Source organism: Drosophila gunungcola, unplaced genomic scaffold, assembly GCF_025200985.1.
Source record: "Drosophila gunungcola strain Sukarami unplaced genomic scaffold, Dgunungcola_SK_2 000103F, whole genome shotgun sequence".
Classification (NCBI taxonomy): domain Eukaryota; kingdom Metazoa; phylum Arthropoda; class Insecta; order Diptera; family Drosophilidae; genus Drosophila; species Drosophila gunungcola.
In genome coordinates, this window is record NW_026453265.1 from 21,140 (window position 1) to 44,120 (window position 22,981).

The 22,981-nt window shown below is 35.6% G+C and overlaps 6 protein-coding genes across 6 annotated transcripts; 2 read left to right on the forward strand and 4 right to left on the reverse strand.

The window, feature by feature from the left end:
• Window positions 1-6,228: 6,228 nt before the first annotated feature.
• Window positions 6,229-6,816, reverse strand: LOC128265223 (uncharacterized). The gene is made up of 2 exons (XM_053001099.1): window positions 6,406-6,816; window positions 6,229-6,341 (listed from the first exon to the last, which is right to left on the reverse strand). Exon 1 carries the CDS (start codon window positions 6,770-6,772, stop codon window positions 6,407-6,409), a length of 366 nt encoding a protein of 121 aa, XP_052857059.1. The 5' UTR covers window positions 6,773-6,816; the 3' UTR covers window positions 6,229-6,341; window position 6,406.
• Window positions 6,817-8,913: 2,097 nt separating this feature from the next.
• Window positions 8,914-10,004, reverse strand: LOC128265224 (uncharacterized). Its single transcript, XM_053001100.1, has one exon. The coding sequence runs from the start codon at window positions 9,904-9,906 to the stop codon at window positions 9,361-9,363; it is 546 nt and encodes a 181-aa protein (XP_052857060.1). The 5' UTR covers window positions 9,907-10,004; the 3' UTR covers window positions 8,914-9,360.
• Window positions 10,005-11,187: 1,183 nt separating this feature from the next.
• Window positions 11,188-11,885, reverse strand: LOC128265227 (uncharacterized). The gene has a single exon (XM_053001104.1). It carries the CDS (start codon window positions 11,777-11,779, stop codon window positions 11,291-11,293), a length of 489 nt encoding a protein of 162 aa, XP_052857064.1. The 5' UTR covers window positions 11,780-11,885; the 3' UTR covers window positions 11,188-11,290.
• A 1,125-nt stretch (window positions 11,886-13,010) lies between these two features.
• On the reverse strand, window positions 13,011-14,144 carry LOC128265225 (proteoglycan 4). Its single transcript, XM_053001101.1, has 3 exons — window positions 13,856-14,144; window positions 13,591-13,770; window positions 13,011-13,517 (listed from the first exon to the last, which is right to left on the reverse strand). The coding sequence occupies exons 1-3, from the start codon at window positions 14,112-14,114 to the stop codon at window positions 13,102-13,104; spliced, it is 855 nt and encodes a 284-aa protein (XP_052857061.1). The 5' UTR covers window positions 14,115-14,144; the 3' UTR covers window positions 13,011-13,101.
• A 2,273-nt stretch (window positions 14,145-16,417) lies between these two features.
• Window positions 16,418-20,338, forward strand: LOC128265232 (uncharacterized). The gene is given in 4 exon segments (XM_053001110.1): window positions 16,418-17,830; window positions 18,174-18,365; window positions 18,368-19,132; window positions 19,903-20,338. Coding segments are annotated over 4 exon segments (1,074 nt in total). The 5' UTR covers window positions 16,418-17,778; the 3' UTR covers window positions 19,968-20,338.
• Window positions 20,339-21,166: 828 nt separating this feature from the next.
• Window positions 21,167-21,723, forward strand: LOC128265230 (uncharacterized). Its single transcript, XM_053001107.1, has 2 exons — window positions 21,167-21,439; window positions 21,510-21,723. Exons 1-2 carry the CDS (start codon window positions 21,216-21,218, stop codon window positions 21,610-21,612), a joined length of 327 nt encoding a protein of 108 aa, XP_052857067.1. The 5' UTR covers window positions 21,167-21,215; the 3' UTR covers window positions 21,613-21,723.
• Window positions 21,724-22,981: the final 1,258 nt, after the last annotated feature.

Consider the following 22,981-nt stretch of genomic DNA (forward strand, 5'->3'; position numbering starts at 1 on the left):
AAATAATTTTGTTTGAAAAATCGCCAAAAATCCCAAAAAACACATTAAAAACTTGGTTTTTGTGTCAAACCCTGGGAAAGAATGGTCAAATGTTGGAATGTCATACACCGTTGAATTCGTAATAAAATTTCCAATCGAATGGCATTCACAGTTAAAATTTTTTCAGATCGTCAAATTTCTGCAAAAAATGATGATGTACCCCCTTACAAAAAAGTCAGAAATTTGGACATAAATAAAGTTTTCAAAAAACGTTTTTCAAAATTCGGTTTTCATGTCAAAACTAAATTAATTATTTTCAATCGATCAGGGATGGATGGCATAGGTTGCCAGCTGTTCAAAATAGCAACTCTATTGATTTTGGGTCCTATTTTGGCAAAGTTACAACAAAAAGGCTCTTCAGAAATAATTTTGTTTGAAAAATCGCCAAAAATCCCAAAAAACACATTAAAACTTGGTTTTTGTGTCAAAACCCTGGGAAATAATGGTCAAATGTTGGAATGTCATACACCGTTGAATTCGTAATAAAATTTCCAATCGAATGGCATTCAAATCTAAAATTTTTTCAGATTGTCAAATTTCTTCAAAAAATGATGATGTACCCCCTTACAAAAAAGTCAGAAATAAATACATTTTTCAAAAAAGTAGTTCAAAATTCGGTTTTCATGTCAAAACTAAATTAATTGTTTTCAATCGATCAGGGATGGATGGCATAGGTTGCCAGCTGTTCAAAATAGCAACTCTTTTGATTTTGGGTCTTACTTTGGCAAAGTTACAACAAAAAGACTCTTCAGAAATAATTTTGTTTGAAAAATCGCCAAAAATCCCAAAAAACACATTAAAAACTTGGTTTTTGTGTCAAAACCCTGGGAAAGAATGGTCAAATGTTGGAATGTCATACACCGTTGAATTCGTAATAAAATTTCCAATCGAATGGCATTCACAGTTAAAATTTTTTCAGATCGTCAAATTTCTGCAAAAAATGATGATGTACCCCCTTACAAAAAAGTCAGAAATTTGGACATAAATAAAGTTTTCAAAAAACGTTTTTCAAAATTCGGTTTTCATGTCAAAACTAAATTAATTATTTTCAATCGATCAGGGATGGATGGCATAGGTTGCCAGCTGTTCAAAATAGCAACTCTATTGATTTTGGGTCCTATTTTGGCAAAGTTACAACAAAAAGGCTCTTCAGAAATAATTTTGTTTGAAAAATCGCCAAAAATCCCAAAAAACACATTAAAAACTTGGTTTTTGTGTCAAAACCCTGGGAAATAATGGTCAAATGTTGGAATGTCATACACCGTTGAATTCGTAATAAAATTTCCAATCGAATGGCATTCAAATCTAAAATTTTTTCAGATTGTCAAATTTCTTCAAAAAATGATGATGTACCCCCTTACAAAAAAGTCAGAAATAAATACATTTTTCAAAAAAGTAGTTCAAAATTCGGTTTTCATGTCAAAACTAAATTAATTGTTTTCAATCGATCAGGGATGGATGGCATAGGTTGCCAGCTGTTCAAAATAGCAACTCTTTTGATTTTGGGTCTTACTTTGGCAAAGTTACAACAAAAAGACTCTTCAGAAATAATTTTGTTTGAAAAATCGCCAAAAATCCCAAAAAACACATTAAAAACTTGGTTTTTGTGTCAAAACCCTGGGAAATAATGGTCAAATGTTGGAATGTCATACACCGTTGAATTCGTAATAAAATTTCCAATCGAATGGCATTCACAGCTAAAATTGTTTTGCATTGTCAAATTTCTGCAAAAAATGATGATGTACCCCCTTACAAAAAATTCAGAAATTTGGACATAAATAAAGTTTTCAAAAAACGTTTTTCAAAATTCGGTTTTCATGTCAAAATTAAATTAATTATTTTCAATCGATCAGGGATGGATGGCATAGGTTGCCAGCTGTTCAAAATAGCAACTCTTTTGATTTTGGGTCTTATTTTGGCAAAGTTACAACAAAAAGACTCTTCAGAAATAATTTTGTTTGAAAAATCGCCAAAAATCCCAAAAAACACATTAAAAACTTGGTTTTTGTGTCAAAACCCTGGGAAAGAATGGTCAAATGTTGGAATGTCATACACCGTTGAATTCGTAATAAAATTTCCAATCGAATGGCATTCACAGTTAAAATTTTTTCAGATCGTCAAATTTCTGCAAAAAATGATGATGTACCCCCTTACAAAAAAGTCAGAAATTTGGACATAAATAAAGTTTTCAAAAAACGTTTTTCAAAATTCGGTTTTCATGTCAAAACTAAATTAATTATTTTCAATCGATCAGGGATGGATGGCATAGGTTGCCAGCTGTTCAAAATAGCAACTCTATTGATTTTGGGTCCTATTTTGGCAAAGTTACAACAAAAAGGCTCTTCAGAAATAATTTTGTTTGAAAAATCGCCAAAAATCCCAAAAAACACATTAAAAACTTGGTTTTTGTGTCAAAACCCTGGGAAATAATGGTCAAATGTTGGAATGTCATACACCGTTGAATTCGTAATAAAATTTCCAATCGAATGGCATTCAAATCTAAAATTTTTTCAGATTGTCAAATTTCTTCAAAAAATGATGATGTACCCCCTTACAAAAAAGTCAGAAATAAATACATTTTTCAAAAAAGTAGTTCAAAATTCGGTTTTCATGTCAAAACTAAATTAATTGTTTTCAATCGATCAGGGATGGATGGCATAGGTTGCCAGCTGTTCAAAATAGCAACTCTTTTGATTTTGGGTCTTACTTTGGCAAAGTTACAACAAAAAGACTCTTCAGAAATAATTTTGTTTGAAAAATCGCCAAAAATCCCAAAAAACACATTAAAAACTTGGTTTTTGTGTCAAAACCCTGGGAAATAATGGTCAAATGTTGGAATGTCATACACCGTTGAATTCGTAATAAAATTTCCAATCGAATGGCATTCACAGCTAAAATTTTTTCAGATTGTCAAATTTCTTCAAAAAATGATGATGTACCCCCTTACAAAAAAGTCAGAAATAAATAAATTTTTCAAAAAAGTAGTTCAAAATTCGGTTTTCATGTCAAAACTAAATTAATTGTTTTCAATCGATCAGGGATGGATGGCATAGGTTGCCAGCTGTTCGAAATAGCAACTCCTTTGATTTTGGGTCTTATTTTGGCAAAGTTACAACCAAAAGACTCTTCAGAAATAATTTTGTTTGAAAAATCTCCAAAAACTAAATAAACTTGGTTTTTGTGTCAAAACCCTCGGATATAATGGTCAAAAGTTGAAGAGTCATGCACCGTTGAATTCGTCATAAAATTTCCAATCGAATGGCATTCACAGCTTAAAATGTAAAACTTGTACAAGTTTTCTCAAAAAATGGGGAAATTTGGCAACAAAAATTATCGTAATCAACCAAAAAGTGAAATGGATCGAAAGATAAGGTCGCCAGCTCCAACAAACAATTGGTCATTGGGCATATTACAACTAGAATTTCGTTAAAAAGACTTAAAAATAATAATTATTGAGATCACAATACAGTTGTTTTGCGAATTACCGAAATTAATGGCTTATTTTATTTGAAGTGTAAAGTCCTCGAATGAAACCAATTCCACGAGAATAATTCGTAGCTCTTTGTTTGTAAATTGCTTTGAAAATATTGTTCTGGTATTTTTCTCTTTAACAAGTGGCACTGCAGCCCATTGAAAACAAATCCCCTCCAACTCCACTTCCCATTTCCCACTCTCATTTCAGCTCTGCTTTCAAAACCCAAAGTGATAAACTGATTTATGTGAAGTGTTTATTTTGGTTGGCAGTTTTTATTTGACGATTGCGACATGTGAGTCAGCTGGCTGTGTATGCTGATTGCCTTAATTGTTTCGGGTTTTGGCACTGCGACGCATGTGCAGTTATGAGTAATTTGCACAATAGAACAATTAGTCTAACAACCAGTTCAACTCTAGCACTGAATAGCAACCAAGTGCGGATGTTTCAAATTTAAGCAGCCTCATCCGAAACTACGAGACATTATGAGTAATCCCCTCACTTGCGTAAAAGTCACCATGTAATATGCCAGCGATCTCATTCAATAAGTGGCGAAAAACAAGCCGTAATTCGATCAATCGATCGGGAAATCCTACTTGGCATTCTGAAAATGTCTTGGCATTCATTGTAGAAATATAAAAAGCACTGTTATTGCTACTTGACATTGGCACATCCGCACTCATAAGTGAATGAGTAAATGAGTAACTGAGTAAGTGAGTAAATTAGCCGAGCGAAGGCAAGTCGATCAAATAGAAACTGACCGAAATGTAAACAAGATCCAAATGACAAGACAAATGTCAAAAGGCAATAAAAAATACTACACTGGTAAAAAAAACGTAGGAAATATTTTCGCTTTGATGTTCATCCATTCCCTTAAAAGTTATTCCAAATATGAAAATATAAAACGCTTTTTTAATTTTGTTTTTAACATTAAAGGAATCGATTTTAGTATCTAAAAATTTAATTTGAACTAAAACCATATTTAAATTAAATAAGAAGCATTTAAATGATATATGAACTATTTAAAATCGAATTCTTTCCACATCCATTTAAATATTTTATTATTTATTTAATTTGTATTGTTTTTAGTATTACAAAAAATATTTTTTCAAAATATTATACATTAAATCTTAAATTCAATAGTCAGATATTTATAGATACTATTAAATTTTTTACCAGTGTAAGCACTCAGCCGCTAAGCGGGAAATACCTTGGCAATAACTCAGATTACTCGGGATTAAAGGGCACAGACTTTACATATTTACAAAAATTTTATGACGCAGGGGTCAATATATTTATTTTATTTTTACTTTAGTTGAGTGGCAAATAGAGACCAATTGTAAATCCCCAAATGTTTATGCTTTTTATTTAGATTTATTTAAACTTGCTTTCATTACGATTATAAATACCTTAAACACATGTATTATCTTATCATTGCATGTCAGATGTTCTGTTGTCAAATTATAAATAGTTTTCTTGCACAACATTCAAATTTAGATCACTGCAGAACACATATATTATCGCCATGATATTCTTTGTATTCTGTGGTTTCCCCATGCAAACAATAGAAAATCACCAATAAATTACAGACCAGCCAAATAAACGAACTGCTCGTCATGGTGACTGATCTGCAGCATCCCAACTATATAATTTATTTCGGCAGCGAGTGAAGGTTGACGATTTGAAGGGAGCAATGATGTTTGCCTTTATGTTCTCAACTGAGTGCCCCTGCACTCGACTTCAGTTCTCAGAAATAATGGATCGAATTTGAATAATTACGTCGCAAATGTAAACACCTTGCGGTTTGCCTACTTTTTTAGTTGTTTATTGCTTTAATGTCTCGGCTATTGTTCCCCCGTTTTTCCCAATAATTCCACTAAATCACTTTGTGTTCTTGAGACACAAAGCACATTGAGCCCAACAAAATTGATTGGGTTCTAAAATAATGTACACAATATTTAAGCTATTATTTCACGATCAACTTTTATTTCAATATTTTGTACCTTTTTTTTGTATAGATTATGTACTTTTCATTGGAGCAGCAGTACAACTGTTAAAATATAGAATTGGTTGTGTAATAATATAAAATTCATACAATTTTAAATATTATTGTATTAGACAATTTATGGTAGGATTTTATTTTTATCATGATTTTTCTAGATTATGTACTTTTGTTGGAATTGAAGGGCTGTATATATAAAAGTTACAACAGCTTCTGGTATAAACTATTTTTACTGTTTTTATTACCTTGGTTTTCTGAGACTATGTACTTTTGTTGGAACTTAAATTCTGTCATGAATATACATTTTATAAAAGGTTTTAATATAAAATATTTTTACTATATTAAATGCCTTCATATTTCCGGTTCAGATTTTAATTATATCTTCCTTATCTTGATTTTTCTAGACTCTGTATTAAATTTTATTAATGCTCGATGGCTTAGATTATTGAATTTAGTAAACTATTTCCAAGGTTCAAAGATTCCCTGAGTATTGTGTTTGTCTGTTTATGCTTTTATTTGTGAATATATATTTTTTGGTTTGCTTAGATTATGTGGCATAGTTTCCTTGACTTTAATGCCTGCCTAATTCCAAGGTTCAAAGATCCCCTAAGTTTTGTTTTCTTTTTCCGCTGTCTGTCCGATTTAATTAGCTCCACATTGATAACCAGCGATGTCCGCTTATCAGCATCAAATTAAGTCGCAAAACACACACAGGTCACGAATTCAACATCACTTGATTTAGCTTTTTATTTGTAAAGATCACAAGAAAAAAAAAAGTAAAAAACAAAGAAAGCTTATGCAACAAAGTCCTCCAGTTGGGGGAGTTTTCTGAAAATTAAAAAATTTTATATCAACTAGATAAAAGGGTTTTTGAGAGGGGTTTCCAACTGACTTTATGGAGCCGGGGAGCTGGGTCCTCCGATGGGGGCCAAAAGGACCTTCTCGGTGGGCCCGTCGTAGGTCACGGGCACTTTGGGGGTGGTGGAGGCCTCATCGGTGAGCTTGTGCTTCAGCTCGTCGTACTTCTGGGCCACCGAGCTGCCAAACTCCTTGGCGCCCTCGCCGATCTTGTCGGTGTAGGGCTTGGCCGCCTCCGCCACATCCTTGGCCCCCTGGTTGACCTTGCAGCCCAGGTTCTTGAAGAAGTGCTTGAAGTCGCTGTCCTCGGGCGCCTTGGCCTCGTCGCACTCGGCCCGCACCTCGTTGGCGGCCATCAGGAGCAGCAATCCCAGCAAAGAGCACACCACCAGCGATTTCATCTCGACGTTTTCAGGTTCACAACGCGACTGATCGATCGCTCGCTCGGTCCGCTCCGAGACGGCGGTCTACGATCTGGAATCTCGGCTCGGTACCGCCAACCGGTTCGTCACCACACCCCCTCCCTCCGCCCCTGAGACCAAAGAAACCCGCCCCCCCCTTCACGCCTTTGCGTAAAGTAGACCCCAATCAAGTTGCGTTCGTGCGCTCACTCAATGCGAACTGCTCTAGCTTCGCTGTAATAGAAGCTCTTGTGCACAGGGAAATATATGACAGTCATTTCAAAAACTTTACCTTAAAAAATATTTTTGTAAGATGTGAAATTAGATTATATTTATTTAATTTGAATATAAATATAAACTGTGTCTGCCTTATCTTATCAAAAGCTATCTAAATATTATTTTTTTAATGCCTATAAATATATATAAAACAAGCTCTTGTGCACAGCGAAAAATAAGACCGTCATTTCAAAAACTTTTTTTTGATTAACTAAAAAAATAAAAATTGTATAAGATGTGAACTTAGAAAGTATAAAAACAAATCTACGAAAGTCTTTCTTATTAAAAGCTATCTAAAAATAATTTTTTCAACACTTTTAAATATTATTTAAAGTATCTCTAGAGCAAAAAAAAAAAAGACTGCAACTTATTTTGGTGTTTCTGCGATAAGTAATAAATAATAAAATAATAAATAATAATATTAACAATTGTCTTAATTCCCTCAAATATCGATTTTAATTACTACTTTTACAGAGTCACCTAAAAATGACGTATATTAAAATTATTCTCAAAACTTGTTTCTTGTAATGAAAGCACTTAAGCAGAATGTGAACATATTTGTTAGATGCTTAAAAGTGCAGAAACACGGAAAAAATTAGAGAAATAAATAGTTATGGTGTGATGCTATAAATTATTAGATTATTTCGTTTGTAAACACACACAAACTACGAAAAAAAAATGCATTTGACATTGGTATTAGAATCTGTTGTTATTATAGCAAACAAAAACTGTAAATATTTACTCATTGTTTGGACAAATTGTAAGCCAAATTGATGGATAATCAACTTAAATTTTTGAAGTCACGAGGCCACTATTATTTTTGGCACAGTTTTAGATACGCCCATTAAACACCCAATTTTACCACTTAATTAAATATTATTTACACCCTTTTTTTGTGCTTTCTGGGCAGTTTAATTAAAAACAAAGAAATCTAATTTTATTTTTATTTTAAGTTTATTTGCGGCTTTTATAGTTTAGTATATAGACACAAAGTTTTAGTTTTATACCAATTATTTTTTATTTTAAATGCGATTTTGTAATTTTCACTATGAAAAAAACGTAAAAAACCTTTTGTTTTTCGCTGTCAGTTCTTTTGTGGGTTGGGCTTTTTCCTGACTTTATTTTGTTTGAGGAAGCCTTAAACTCTAGGCTCTCATTTGGGGGGCACATGGTGGTTTCGGCCTCTTGGGATTCCTCCAGTTGTAGCAGCAGCCGCGATGATCCCGCGCCGAGCAGCTAAATCCCGACCAGACCATGCCTTGCCCAATGGGCAACGACATGGAGACCATAATGATGATCATCAGAAGTGCGCAGGTGCTCAGAAGCTGCATCTTCACCGACCACTGGCAGTTGACAATTGAAGCCAAATCATCCAGTTTGAGCCTTATTCACTGATTCACTCACTTATCCGTTGAAAAACCGTTGAAAAACCGGCTCACAAGCTATGCCGGAGTTGCAGGGCTTCAATTTGCTTATGTTTGTTTATTTTTGTTTATTTTTGGCCAATGTGACCACGGTGGCGAGAAAAGTCCAGAAGAGAAAGTCGGGAAAGAATCCCAAGTGCGGTGAGTCACAAAGCAGAACTTTAACCCAATTGGTGTTCGGTGTTCGGTGCTGAGAACAAGTTTCGGGCTTCCAGTTATGCTAAATTTAATACTTTATAGGTAAACAAGTAAGTAGTTCGTAATTGATCTAAATAAAGAATGTTTTCTTTTCACTTAAACATGCATTTTTGTTAGCAGCAGAAATAAATAAATAATAAATCAAAAATTACACAAGAGTACTTTTAGTGATAAGAAACTTTTACTTTATTGTTTTTACTTTTATAAAACAGACACCAAATTGGCTTTTTTGGTGTCCAAAATTTTAATTCTAAATATTTGCTGTCTTACAAAAAGTAATAATTAGAAAAGCCCTTCAAGAAAATCAGTTGTATGTTGGCCTTGTTCTAAGTACACAGAAAACAAAGATGATGAAATTGAGAAAGAACAAATCATTACGAATTCAATTAATATCAATTTCACATTACTCAATGGAAAATATCAAATTGAATAAAATGGTGGTGTTTTTTTTAATACATAGGAACAATAAAATGATAAGAAAAAATGCTTGTTTTTATGAAATTTCGTATTAATTTGGTCTGGAAACTTGGCTTATTACATTGAAAATTGCCCACTTGTTAATGGATTGAAAACAAAAATTTTAACTTGCACTAGTTTTTTGTCTGTATAGGATTGGCTTACTTCCAGTAAGAGCAAACATCTTTATTAATTAATATAAATATTTTTAGGCATACGGCTTAGCTAGGTACACTACTGGCTCTTCTCGGGGATGTAGTCCACCTCATTGGCCTGATCCTCCAGCCAGTCCATGTGAATTGGTTGCGAAGTGGTGGTCAGCAGCTCCTCCTTAAGATCGTTTTTGGAACTGGCACTAGAGCTAGAGCTAGAGCTAGAAGCCTCCGAAGTGGAAGATCCCTCTGTGGAGGATTGGACATCCTCTGGTTCCTTATCCTTATTCTTATTCTTATCCTTTTCGGAGTTTGAAGGCAGGGCCAGCACATTGACCAGCATGTTGATGCGCTGGAAGAGCGATCTGGTGACATCGCGGGCCTTCTCCTCCAGAATCTTGGCCTCCTTCTCGATGTTGGCTATCCAGGGCTTGGCCTTCTCCAGAGTGCATTGCAGACTGTGGACGAACTTGTTGACCTCGCTGGGACTGGGCGTGGTCGCCGCCTCCGAATCCTCCAGAGACTTCGTCTCCGCGGAGCCGCAAACAATGGAGGCTCCTTGGATTTGGCCAATGCCCAGGCACAAGCTGGCCAAAAAGACGGTCATAATCAGGAAATTAGTCATCATCGCGGTCTGTCTCGAATCGAATGTCGTGTATCGTCGCCTTTGAGGCCCCAAACTCAACTGAAACCCGTTTGCAGCCGCAGTCGCAGCCACCTGACCAAGTTCTTCGGTATAAGATTATAGTAGTATAGTGTCTGGTGGCTTTGGGGCTGGGCTTTGGCTTTGCGCTTTTTTTTCAGAGGCGAGAAAGTCGTCGGGCAACTGAAATGCATTTGAGGCGAGCGAAAAGAGAGGCCCAGAGAAAGAGAGAATTCCCGGACAAATGAGAAAGGCTGGAGAATTCTCCAAAATGTGCCAGAAAATAAAAAAAAAAAGCGGATAGAGAAAGGTTCATGGGTACTACTTTGCATAATTGCAAAGGTGACTAATCTGTCAAGTGGCTCGTTAAGTCTAACAAATCATCCGGAGCATCTAGAACATATATTTTATTGGTTTAGTCACTAACCAGCTTCAAATGGGGCTTTCTTGTTGTTTTGCTTTATTAAAATCTATATACATTCGGTCTAATCAAATTATACAATTTATTTAAAAGAATGGCATTTATTTTAAATTATTGCCGAAACCTTTATACCATTTATATTTTATAAAGTAAGTAAAAGCCATGTTTAATATTTATATATTTTTTTAACACGTCATAAAAATATATCAATATATTTGTCTACCTTAATTGTTCATTTTAGTTAGGTTTTCAAAACATTTAAAATATGTTTTAAAGAGTGTTTAATCGTCAATAAATCCTAAATCTTTAAGACCACATCTTAAAGGCTTTGCGAAGCTAGTTAATCTTTAATAGGCTTTACATTTGCATAAAAAGGGACCATTAAGACAGGTACAGCTGAATCAACCAATTTAAAAAAAAAAAGTGAAAACTAATTTAAAAAAATAAATAAAGTTTTATTTAAAAATCCACACTTTTATCATACTCAATTTAATATTGTTTTGCTCTAATTTTCACATATAAATAGTATAGTCATTTGACTATTTTTGGAAAAGATTTTAATATCTTAAAATGTATTTTGTAGTTTATATTAACCTTAAAATTAAAAAAAAATGTTAATAAAAAGGACCCATTTTCATTCTTATATATTTCACATTACTGAAAATGTTTTTAATATTAATAAAGCAATTTAATATGCATTGTAATTTATACTATTATATCTAATTATAAGTCTAAAATGCTTGATTCCATATCAAGACATATATTTTTACTATTCCTTTTTTTTAAGTAAACTGAAATGTACACATCCCGTGCGCTGGCATTTCCCCGAAAAAAAGACACATGAGTTGTATTTTCACTTCATTTTTTATTTACACGAACCAAAAAAAAAAAACTCATAAAAAACTTAAGCATTTAGGGGAGCAGGAGTCGAGTGCTCCCACCATTCGGTTACTTCCTCAACTTGCTGCAGTTGCCCAAGGCGTCGAGGATGTGTCCGTGGCCGCACTGCTGCTCGCCCTTGAGGATTTCGGGATTGATGATCTCAACGTTGGCCAGGAAGCCTCGATCCTTGCTCATCTCCTCGGCCGAGTCCTTGGCCAGCTTGTCGCGCAGGTCGTCGAAGCGCTCCTTTAGATCGCTGCCCAGGACCTTGGCCTTCTCGCCCAGCTTCTGGGCACCCTCCTTGATCTCGGTGCCGAGGTCCTTGGCCCGCTCGCCCAGCTTCTTGGCCCCCTCCTTGATGTGACAGCCCACGTTCTTGAAGAAGTCGCGCACCTCGTGCTCCGAACTGCTGCCACTGCCCGAAATCTCCGATATTTTGTCGCTCACATCGCTTAGTCCCGGAATCTTATCCTCGCAGTCGAAGAGACCAGCCTGACTTGGCAGGAAAACTCCAGCCAGCAGGACGAAGAAGAGAAATCCATGCAGATGATTCATCTCAATATATATGTATTTAGTGTTTGGGGTTCCTTTGGCCTTATGCGCACACACAAGTACCAGACTGAACGATGACTCCGCTGAGACTGACCTGGGGCGCCTCCACTTCCACCCATTTTATTCGCATCGAAGTCACATCGCCTTTGTGTGTCACTTGCTTCGCATTTTCCTTAATTCAATTGGCGAACAGCGACAATCATTGCAATTGTGCGCTGATTTAAGCCTAACTCGACAAAGATACAAATATACAAATTATATTATAGTTACAAAAACAGGGCAATGAATCCCTTCAGTATATATATATATGTATATATTCCTACTCAAGCCACTTTGTTTTCTCACCTTTAAACCTCCCAAATAAATACGCACTTTTGTTATGCCAAGCCGGAAGCTGTGACAGATATGGCATATAAATAGATTATAGACTTGGGCATACTCGTACATATATATAGAAGTAGTAGTAGTATATGTGCTATTCAATTGGTATTCAGACGAACTGATCTGGAATTGACCCACAATGACACGAGCTGCTAGTGATTATGCAAGAATTGGCGAGGCCATAAGATTCTCGCAGAGAAATCTAGTAAATGCTTAAAAGGGGATTTTCGAAGGAGCTGGAAATTCATGCAAAGTTTCCGGTCATATGTAAAGTTTTTTACACGGTAAATTAAAAAAAATGAAAACTAAAGAATTAAAAGGCATAAGGCAAAACATGTGGATTTGGTAAAATTATTTATTTTATTTTTTAGGACAGTTTATAAACAAAAAAAATTTAATTTAACATAAGTTTTCAAAGCTCTTGAATAAATCTTTTTTGTGTTCAATATTTATTAATATATAAAAAGTTTTTTAAATTTAAATTTTAAATTTTTAAATAAAAAGAAATCAATTGAAATATTTTTAGCATATTGGTTTAATTTGAACATAAATTAAATAAATCAATTTTCCATCATTTAATTATTTATAATATTACTTTGATTTTTAATTTAAAAAGCAAAAATCAAATATTGTTGACAGCATTTTAGTGTAGTTAGAATACACATACCATGTTCAAAATATTGTCTAAAAATTTTGTATACCTAAAAAAAGAAAACAATTAATATTATTTGTAGCGATATAGTGCTATTGAAATTTAATTTAATTTAAATATACAAAATATTCAAAGTATTGTCATGAGTTCAAAGTCGATCCACCCTCGAAACACAATTGTACAGAGGAAAAGCACTTGAACTGCCGTAATTTGTAATTTTATTGACACCCAATTAAGGTAACAGATGGAAAAATCTAATTTATCCTATCAAGCGCTATTTTCCATTTAAGATCTAATTCCAGTCGCCGTCATCATGATCTCCAATTGAATGCGGTCCCCTGTCATTAAAGTTGGTATCGTACCCGTCCTCCGCATCGGCCTCGTCCTCCTGATCCATTTGATCCTCGGCATCTTCTACGCTTTCGCCATCGTCTTCTGGCAGTTCCATGACTTCCTCAGTGACTTCATCTTCTTCTGGTGGAGTTATTGAATCTTTTTCACTTTCGGGATTGGATTCGTTTTCAATATCGTTCTCTGAATCAGTTCCGGTCTCTTCTTCCTGATCTTCTGGTTCCGGTTCAGGTACTGTTTCTGGTTCAGTTTCTGGTTCAGTTTCTGGTTGCGGTTCCGGTTCAGTTACTAGTTCCGGTTCCGGTTCAGTTTCATTTAAATCTGGAATTCTAGTACTAGTCGTGGTCGAAGGTGCACCTTTAAATTAGAAAAAATACTCATTTAGAGTTCAGACCATATATATATATATATCTTTGCAAACTAAACTCACATTCCTCACGTGTGGGATCGTTGTCACAGCGAATCTTACGCTCCATGGACTCATCCAGCAGTGGTTCCGGAGTGGTGGTGGTTCTTCGAGTGGTGCTTCTGGTGGTTGTGGGCGCCTTGGTAGTGGTGGTGGTGGTTGTAGTTGGCCTGCTGGGCGCCACATTCTTTACTAAATCCCTACCTAAGAGAATAGATAGAAGTATTATTTTTAGTATTATTTTTTTTATAAAGATGACTCTGACTCATAATCTTATAATCTTTCTTACACTCCGGAAGATTTGGCTCGAAGTCGCAGCGTATGCGCCAGTCGATCTCGTCCTCTTCGAGTGGAATGACCACCTTCTTGGGCCTGCGCACATAGTACACCTCCTTGACCTCGATGATCTCCAGGTCGGGATCGTCCGGCGAGATGCGTCTGCGAACGAACCGATGCCGTTCTCCGTCCGGAAGAGAGCGCGCCTGTAGATTCTCCAGGCAGGAGAATCCGAGCAGAAGAATTGCAAGCAGGGATCGGGATGTGTTCATCGCGTTGTCTGCGGCTAAACTGTTTTGCAGCAAGCTTTGCGCATGGAACAATTGCGAGCCAAGCGAAAGCTTATCAATGCGATAACCTTCTGACCTTGGACTCGTGGGCCGGGGGGGGGGGGGGCATTCGTGGGGGAGTAAGATTTCAACCCAAGCCAAGCAAAGTGTTGCATACTTTCACACTGCGCCGTTTAATTGCGGCTCATGCCTCGTGACGATGCATCAATGTCCGCATAAATTAGATTCCATCCACGGACACGTTACAAATTAGCCGCAAACATAATTGCCACGAGCTCGGCTAAATGTCCCGCCCTCTTTGACGCCTACCGTCCCCCTTGAAAAGAGGAGGCCAGATGCCGAAAATTGGCATGGCATACAGCTGCCTGTCTTATGGGGCATATCGAAATCATCGAGGCGTAGAATGAATAAATAAATAAACATATATTGGTACCAAAATGTATGGACTAAAAAAGTTCCGAACAAATAGTTTATATAAACATTTTAAATTAAATACTTATGTGGAACATTTTCAGAGGAGAAGCAAATACATATTAAGTTTCTTGCACAAAATTTCAATAGACATAAAAATAAACATATCAATAGGAGTATTAAATAAGTACTTAAATCGTAATCATAATCATTATAACTATCTATTGTTGTAGTAGATTTAAAAATAAACATATCAATTTGATTATTATTAATAGGAGTAAAAACCATATATTAAACATATATATTTTAAAACATAGTTAAAGCTACAGCATAGATAATATTAAAAAATAATATTAATAAATTAATAAATTAGATTTAAGTAAATATCACATTTTGCACTTTTTAATTGCATTAATTTAATGCTTGGGTAAACATTTTATTTTGTGTGATTAATATTATTAATTGAGAAAGATACTATATTTCTTTTTATAAAATAGTCGTAAGTATTACATTCTAAACTCTTGTTTGCATTGAAGAAATGCCTTTTTGGGTGATTAAAAATAGAATTAATTAACAAAACAAATAAATAATATTATTAGTTAATAGCAGGATCCCTTGCGTAATCGATATGCCCTCGATCGGACCTTTGGGGTTGCAAATTTCCGAGCAGCTGACTCATTCGCAAGTGTCAGGACCTCGGCTATCAATTTGCTCTCGCTGCGATGATGAAAAATGCGTGAAAAGTCATTTTCCCCATACATATTCGTATTTTTCCCAGTTCGCTTTACTTTCTCTGCGTTTCTTTCTGCCACACACTTTTCTCATTTTTTTGCCCCTGTTTGTTTGTCATTTTTCAATGGCAAAATGTTTTTGGTGGTGCAAATTAGCCGAGCGACGGCGGCCACATATGTTTCAATCATTTCCCAATAACATAACCGAAATATGTGTGTTTCTGTGTTTTTCTCGGTTCGAAAAGTAGTCGGCAAGGGGCGTGGCACGGGATAGATAAACAAAAATGTTGTGAGGAAACACACACTGAAAACATTCATACACTTTGGAGACGGAGCATCATCACTTTGATCTGTGGTCAGTCAGTCCTTGCGTATGGGATTTTAAAAAATATTTGCCAAAATATTAATTAATGACATACTTTGGAAGATTAAGTGGATTGCTTATGTCACTTTGAGGTAATTCTTTTCTGTAGGAAAACAAATACCATTTCTTGTATTTACATTCTTTATCATATTCACATTTAAATTTTGATGAACTATAAATAATTGCTTACATATTATATTTTTTTTGTACGTTTTTAAAAAGTCATTTTAATTTTTGGGAAAATAAATTGTGTTTAAATGTTAATTTGTTTCTTTATAATTCCTTATCATATTTACATTTGAATTGTGATAAGCTATAAATATTTTGGTAACACATAGATTTTCTAATGTTTTCATTTCTCATATATATTTTTTACAAGTACATTTTCTAAAGTCTTCCAATTAATATATTATTTATTAAATGTTAAAAGTGAAATGTTAAATAATTTTAAATCGGTCTGTTGGCCATTGTGTTTATAAGCTTAGTTGGTATTTTGTAATAAAAAAATTCAATAAATTGTTTAATGTGTTTGATGAGGATTTTTAAATCTTAAAACATATTTAATACAATATGTGAAATTTCAAGGGTATTTAAATGGCGATATCTTTTAGTGATCTTCTCCGAAAAAACGCTCGTTGTGAGAGCGTGAAATATGCAAATTGCCAGTAGGTCATCCCAGGGGGGTGGGGGCGGCTCTTCGGAGGAGGGGGGCGGAGTGGGCGGGGTGGGTGTTTTTTTTGGGCCTGCGAGATGCGGCCAAGTCGAACAGTTGGCTACGAGGCACGTTGGCGGGCGGAACTCAAAGCGATCGCAGCTGATCGGCGGCACCGAAAAGAAAGAGACGGTAGACGCCAGTTAGAGCGAGACGGCGAGCTGGGAAGCCGCCGAGTGCGAGCGAGAGAGCGCCACATACGTACCTACTATCTGTCTGCGGAAAAGATTGCTGTGTTTTCCCTTCTCTGTTTTGGTTTGCCAACCCATAAAACTCTGTTTTTTGTGTGTGGTGTTTTCTTTTTGTGTCCCTGTTTTTTTTCTTTCTTTTGTGCCCTAAAAAGTGGCACGGTGTGTGCCACACTCAAGTGTCACCAGCGGGAAAAGTCGGAAAAGTCGGAAAAGTCGGGAAATTGGGAAAGCGAACGGGAACGCCTCTGGGAGCGGATCAACTAAAAATAGCAGAACATAAAAGAGAGAGGGAATGCTGAAAAAAAGAAGCCAAAAATAATTGAAGCGTGGGCAGCATCAGCATCCAAAGCGAAGGACAGTGAAGCCAGGCTACCAGCTACACAAATAATAAGCAAATCAAATTATAAATTATATTCTTTAAAAGAAATACAAGGAGAGGCAGTGAAAATAAACAAAATCCAACAAACAAATGAATAAACAAGTCAAATATTAAATCAAATAGTTTAAAATTCAATAGATACAAGTTAATATAAATGAATAAAATTTAACAAGCAATAAAATAATAATGCAAATAAATAAAATAGCTAAAGATTCAAAAGATTTATTTCCTAAAACTTGTGCCATTATAAAAATACATAACAACAAGCATAAAAAATAAACTAAAATAAAAAAACAATATAAACAAACCAAAACCAAAAAAGGAAACAATACATATAATAACTACAAATTTAAAAGATATTTCCCTAAACTTGTACCATCATAAATTACTTAACAACAACCATTTTTAAAAGCAACCTAACAAAACTAGATAATTTAAGCATGAAAGGCCATATAGACAAACCAAGTCCAACGCACAAAGAAATTATTAAAGCCAATAAAAAATAAAATAGCCAAACTTTTATGAAAACAAAACATATACAAAAAATAGTTAAAGCCATCATTTTTAATAAATTAAAACAAACACTCACTTAACGAAGGCTGCCTGTACACACATAGTTGAGATAAACAATAAATTGGCCAAAGGCCAACAAAAAAGAGCAAGCTAAAGATCAGCCGTGAATGAAGAAGAAGCAGCAGCAGCAGATAAAGTCAGATCAAACAAGAGAACGGACAACCAACAGGTGGAAGGAAACGGAGACCCCAAAAGACCAAAAATCAAGAGGAAAACCCAAGGGAAACCCAAGGAAAACTTAAGGAAAACGCAAATAAAAAAAGGGCAACCAGCTGATGAGCTGTAATGTCCCAGGAAGCTGAAGATGGGGACGATGCCTTGCTGGAAGAGGACACTGGTAAAAAAAACTTAGTAAATTTCAATATTTTCTACTTAACTTAAGTATTTTTTGCTTTGATTTTTTTTAGTTACATTAAATAGTTGATGAACATATAAAAATTGTTAATTTGACTATTTTGGCAAATGATTTCAGTAACTGCAAATTTAAATTAAATTTAAACCACTTTTTAATTAAATAAAATAAATTTAAATCAAATAGTAACTATTTTCAATCTCTTATTGAATGTATTAATTAGATATTTTTATAATAAATCAAGCAATAAATGATTTAGTATTTTGTTTATAAGTTTAATATTAAATTTTGAGTTCATTGTTTTTAATGCCATTTTTGTTTTTCTTAGTGGAGGAGACCTTGGATCCCTTGGCCAATTTGCTAAGTCTCAAGCTCAAGAAGCCATCGCATTGGAACTGGGAGCTGAGCACCTCTCGCAGCTGCAGCAACATTGCTCTGCCCCGGATTCTGCTCTACGATCACTCCGGCAATCTTCTGGTGGATGCCGATGGCCAAAGGGAGGAGACCTTCACGTCCAGAGACTCCAGAGAAGACGCAAGCGTTCGGCCACCTCCAATTTGAGCTTGGAGCGCAATTTCCATGGCCTGCGAATAGCAGAGGCCACGCCCTCGGCCACGCCCTCGGCCACGCCCATTTCGAGCAGGGAGAGGAGCCATCACCATGGCAGCTGCATAGACTTCAGCACCCACGAACTGCCCAATTGGGAGCCATCGGTGAGCTCCAGGCGCTCCAGTTCGCTGCGCGGAGTGCGCTTCCAGGAGTTCCAGGAATCTGGCCAAGAGGATCTGCCGGTGTATCCCACTCCGCCCTCGACTTCCACCCTGAACTCCTCGAGTTCGGGTCCGCGGGAGAAGAGACGCTACCGGCGGTCGCAGAGCTCCATCTTGGAGCGATTCAGCCTGTCCAAGGGACGCCACTCGTCGCCCGAATTCGCCACGGAGGAGGAGGTGGCGAAGGCCCCGCGCTACTACCTGCGAACCAGCAAGGCGGGCACCCTGGTCATCCGCGAGGAGAGCTTCAGTTCGCAGAAGATGCGCCATCGACGCCGTCGTCCGCCCAAGCACTCCTCCAGCGAGAACATCCTGCAGGAGGATCACCACCAGGGAGCCGCCACCAATGTCGTGCAGGCCACGATGCGCAGGCGACCACTCCTCCAGTCCACCTCCGAGGACGAAAAGGATCTGCAGCAGGAGCAGCAGCAGGAGCAGCAGGCATCCGGGGCACGCAGGTCCAGGGGCAGGCCCAGGAACACGAGCCAACGCAGCTGCGGCAAGGATGCGGCCAAGGGTGAGTACACTGACAGGAACAAAATGGAGTAGCAGATGCATGCATTGTCATAGACACTAAAACTATTGTTGCACGAATTTTAAATTACTGTATATGAAAAATTTCTTATCAAAATAAAAGCTACGTGGCTTGAAAAAAGGGCCCTTAGTAAAAAGCATAGTAAATCCAAATATTTTTACTATAAATTACATATTTACGGTACTGATTTAGCACCCAGGGGTATTGTGTTTAAATCAATGTGTATTTTTAATAATTATTTTTAAAAATGGAACAATTAAATTTTAAATTCAAAAAAATTTAAAGATACAATTTTCTATTAGATAAACCAATTAATCATGTTAATAATAACATAAATAATAAGTACATTACCATGTTTTAAGTTTTTTTTAAGTAAGTTTTTATGTAGAAAAACATTGTAACATTCAAATATTTTAATGTTTAATTTTACTATATTTATTTTCTGTATTTATTTAACATAAAGGAAGCTATTTTAGGCAAGGCAAAGTTTATTTACCCATGTAGCTATTTCAAAAATATTAAATATTCTATGAAACAACAAAAATTTGTAGACTTTTCGCTGAATTTTTCAATTGTTTCCATAAGTTTATTAAAACAAGATAAATAAAATATTAAACATTAAGACATCACAAAAAAAACAATTCTAATCCAGGACTACTAAATTTTGTGCCAAGCTAAATGTATATTACTGAATAAAAACTAGAATTATAAGCTAAAAAACCATATGTTATGCTCCCGATTGCAATTCACAGAGCTCATCACCGTGGATCCCGACAATTGTGTGTATCGAGCAGCACCGGGCGCCACCGCACGATAGAAGAAAGTCCCCAAGAACCCAAGAAAGCCACCGAAGAAATCCACATAAGAAAGCCACCCAAGAAAGCCAGCCAAATCGAAGGGAATTGCTCTAGAGAAACGCAGAAACAGTCAGGAAATAGGGGCAGTACGAGAACAGACAAACTAGAGTTCCTCCTTGTGATTTAAGACGATAAAACATAGGCAAATAAAACAAATATATAAAACTAAAAGACCCATTGTACTTTTTGTTAAATTAATAATGTTTGGGTCTACAATAGAAACTATCAAAATGGGTTTATGTGCCAACAAATATTTTTGAACAAACTTTTACATTTTCACAGTTTGACATTTGTCCCATTAAAATACATAGCATCTTTGGACCACGCTCACTTAAAACCATTCAAAAACGTTTGCCAAAAAGGTCTGTCAACCTTTTCGCTCAAAAATTAGTTATTTTTAACTAGCCTTTGAGGTCGAACTACCTTAAATGGGAAGGTTTTGTGCTTAAAAACAAATATGTTTAAATAACTTTGATTTGCCATGTTTAAAGAAAAAGTAAGCTAAATAAGTTAATTACAGTTTTAATAAAGCTTTTGGTAAGAAAACTTATTCCAGGATTTTTAAAAATTATTGGCAATGCTTTATTCAATATATATATATTTATTTAATATATATATCATATTCATATATATATCCAAATTATATTAATATTTTGAATTGTATTTTTTATACAAGGTAAGTATAGGTAGTCCTGGATTTTTAGTAGCAGGAAATAGTTGTTGAAATTTCTAGGCAGCTTAAAAATTGAAAATGCTTCTAATACTTATTTAAAATATGGGTTGAAATAACTTAGTTATATAGCATTTTTTATTTGAAAGTGCCATTGTAATGAAAAAATTAATTCAATTAAATTAATTAATGTTGCAGCTTAAAAATTTTATAGTTTTATAATAATATCTTAAATGTTAAGTTGACTTTAACCTTGGAAAGAGTATCCAAAGCTTCTGTTGTCTAAGGCAACTAACATTTTCTTGGGAATAAATAGCCATAACAGCCTAAAAGTAGGCAGTATTTATCCCCCGAATATCCCAAACTGAACCAGATAATTTGGCTGAGATTCTGGAGTGTCCAGCGAGACATTCCGACACTCGTGCCACTGGGTAAACAAACAAGCTAATCAGCTTGCGATAAGCTGGATCGTCGGGCCAGCGAAAAATCAGAAAACATAGCCCCACAGCTCAGTGCGATTGGGACTTTTGGCGGCGAGATGCGATCGCCACTGCTGCTGCTGCTCCTCGTTTTTTCGCTGCTGCTGGGCCCCTCGTACAGTGGCTCCGGAAAGGTGATCTACTTCAATGAGCTGAACAGCTCACAGTCCGCGGAGGTGGCCAAAACACCACCGGCAGTGTGGGCAAGGGCATGCTCTTTGACACGCGGGGAAATCGCTGCCGACATGGCTTCATTCGCGACCATCACGGCCGCTGCAGAAGGGTGAGTGCTCCTTAAGACACTAAAATACATAATATTTACTGTAATAACTTTAATTTGTTTACCCCCTTAGATTGTCTAAAAATGGTATACACCACTTGGCCAAATTAATTTTAAATGTGTGTTTATTTTATTTTTATTTATGTGCGTCCAAGGAGATTAAAGTGAAATCCTAAGCAAACTGTCTACAGATCTTGTAAATACAATATAATAGATAGCCAAAAGTAAAGCAAATATCTGCTTGCTAACTAAATTTCAAGCTTTGCCGTGTACGTTTATTGTTTTAAAGAATTTTTTCCTTAAATTTATAATTCTTTATATGTTACAAAAACAATATTTATAATTTAAATAATATTTTTTCTAATGTAATAATTTCTAATCGTTTATAATAACTTTTTATTGTTTTTTTGCCAATTTTAATTTCATAAGCATTATTAAAAGTTTTACTTAATTGATCTACATTTCAACACTTTTTTAGGTGCTTAATGAATTTATTTAAAAAATGCAGTAAGCAGCTGAACACGTAAAAATCAAATATTGATATTTATAATAAACTTTTTAACTAAGGTAACAATTTCTACGCATTCATAATGTCCTATTTTCAAACATGCTATAAAATTAGCTAATGAAAAGTAGTTAGCCACTTGGCATAGGCCCATTTCATGAATATATTCACATTTCTAAGTAAATTTTAATTGATTTGTTGATCGGTTTCGAAAAGAAATTTATTGTTTCAAAAATGTGGCTATTTTGTTAAAGATTATTTGTGTACTGTATTTAGAGTTTGTTAATAATATTTAGGAAAGAAATTTTGTTTCTTAGAAAATTAATGAGAATAAGATCCAGAAAACCCCAGATACATTTGGTGGACATTAACCCTTGCGCCTCGTCATGAAATCGAAACTACGTTACATCACGTGTCGCCGTTCACGAAGAGTATGATGAAATACTGGGCTTTTGGTTTCAGTTTCAGTTTCTGCAGATACCGCAGATACAATATACATTTCATGAGCGACAAGATACTAGATACGGAATACAAGAGCCGCCAAATGAGATAACAATGAGTTGAGGAAAGCTTCTGACTCAGCGCGATATATTTATAATGTCTTCCAAGACCCCTATTCTGTCACATTTTCGGGAATTTTCAGCGCTTGTGTGCGATAAGCAGGGTAAGTGTTCAAGATCTGTGACGTTGCACGCTCCGTAATTGCCATTAAACATTAAACACTCAATGGGCAGTCGCGTGATCAAAGCAAAAGCCAAAGCCCACTCCCCACATATTCCAGAAAGCGCCGATGATTGGCCAAAATTGGCCAGCAAATTTTACACGGAATTTCTAATGGCTCATTGAAAGTTATGGTGCCTGCCCTGGATCTTTTTGTCAAAGTTCATAACGCTCTATCTGCTATCTGATTATCACTAACTCACAACTCACCCAAAAATACAAAAAATACAAAAACTATGGGGAGCACAGGCCAATTAACCCACGTTCTTACTCAGCTCTAAAAATATATAGTAGGGTTATCTATTTCAGTTCGGTTTTTT

Bases quoted from the DNA above. Each gene is read 5' to 3' on its own strand.
- LOC128265227 (XM_053001104.1), bottom strand. From the start codon at position 11,779: ATGAATCATCTGCATGGATTTCTCTTCTTCGTCCTGCTGGCTGGAGTT.
- LOC128265224 (XM_053001100.1), bottom strand. From the start codon at position 9,906: ATGATGACTAATTTCCTGATTATGACCGTCTTTTTGGCCAGCTTGTGC.
- LOC128265230 (XM_053001107.1), top strand. From the start codon at position 21,216: ATGCGATCGCCACTGCTGCTGCTGCTCCTCGTTTTTTCGCTGCTGCTG. The intron at 21,440-21,509 runs GTGAGTGCTCCT...TTACCCCCTTAG, and splicing joins ATCACGGCCGCTGCAGAAGG to ATTGTCTAAAAATGGTATAC.
- LOC128265223 (XM_053001099.1), bottom strand. From the start codon at position 6,772: ATGAAATCGCTGGTGGTGTGCTCTTTGCTGGGATTGCTGCTCCTGATG.
- LOC128265225 (XM_053001101.1), bottom strand. From the start codon at position 14,114: ATGAACACATCCCGATCCCTGCTTGCAATTCTTCTGCTCGGATTCTCC. The intron at 13,771-13,855 runs GTAAGAAAGATT...CTATTCTCTTAG, and splicing joins CGAGCCAAATCTTCCGGAGT to GTAGGGATTTAGTAAAGAAT. The intron at 13,518-13,590 runs GTGAGTTTAGTT...TCTAATTTAAAG, and splicing joins CGATCCCACACGTGAGGAAT to GTGCACCTTCGACCACGACT.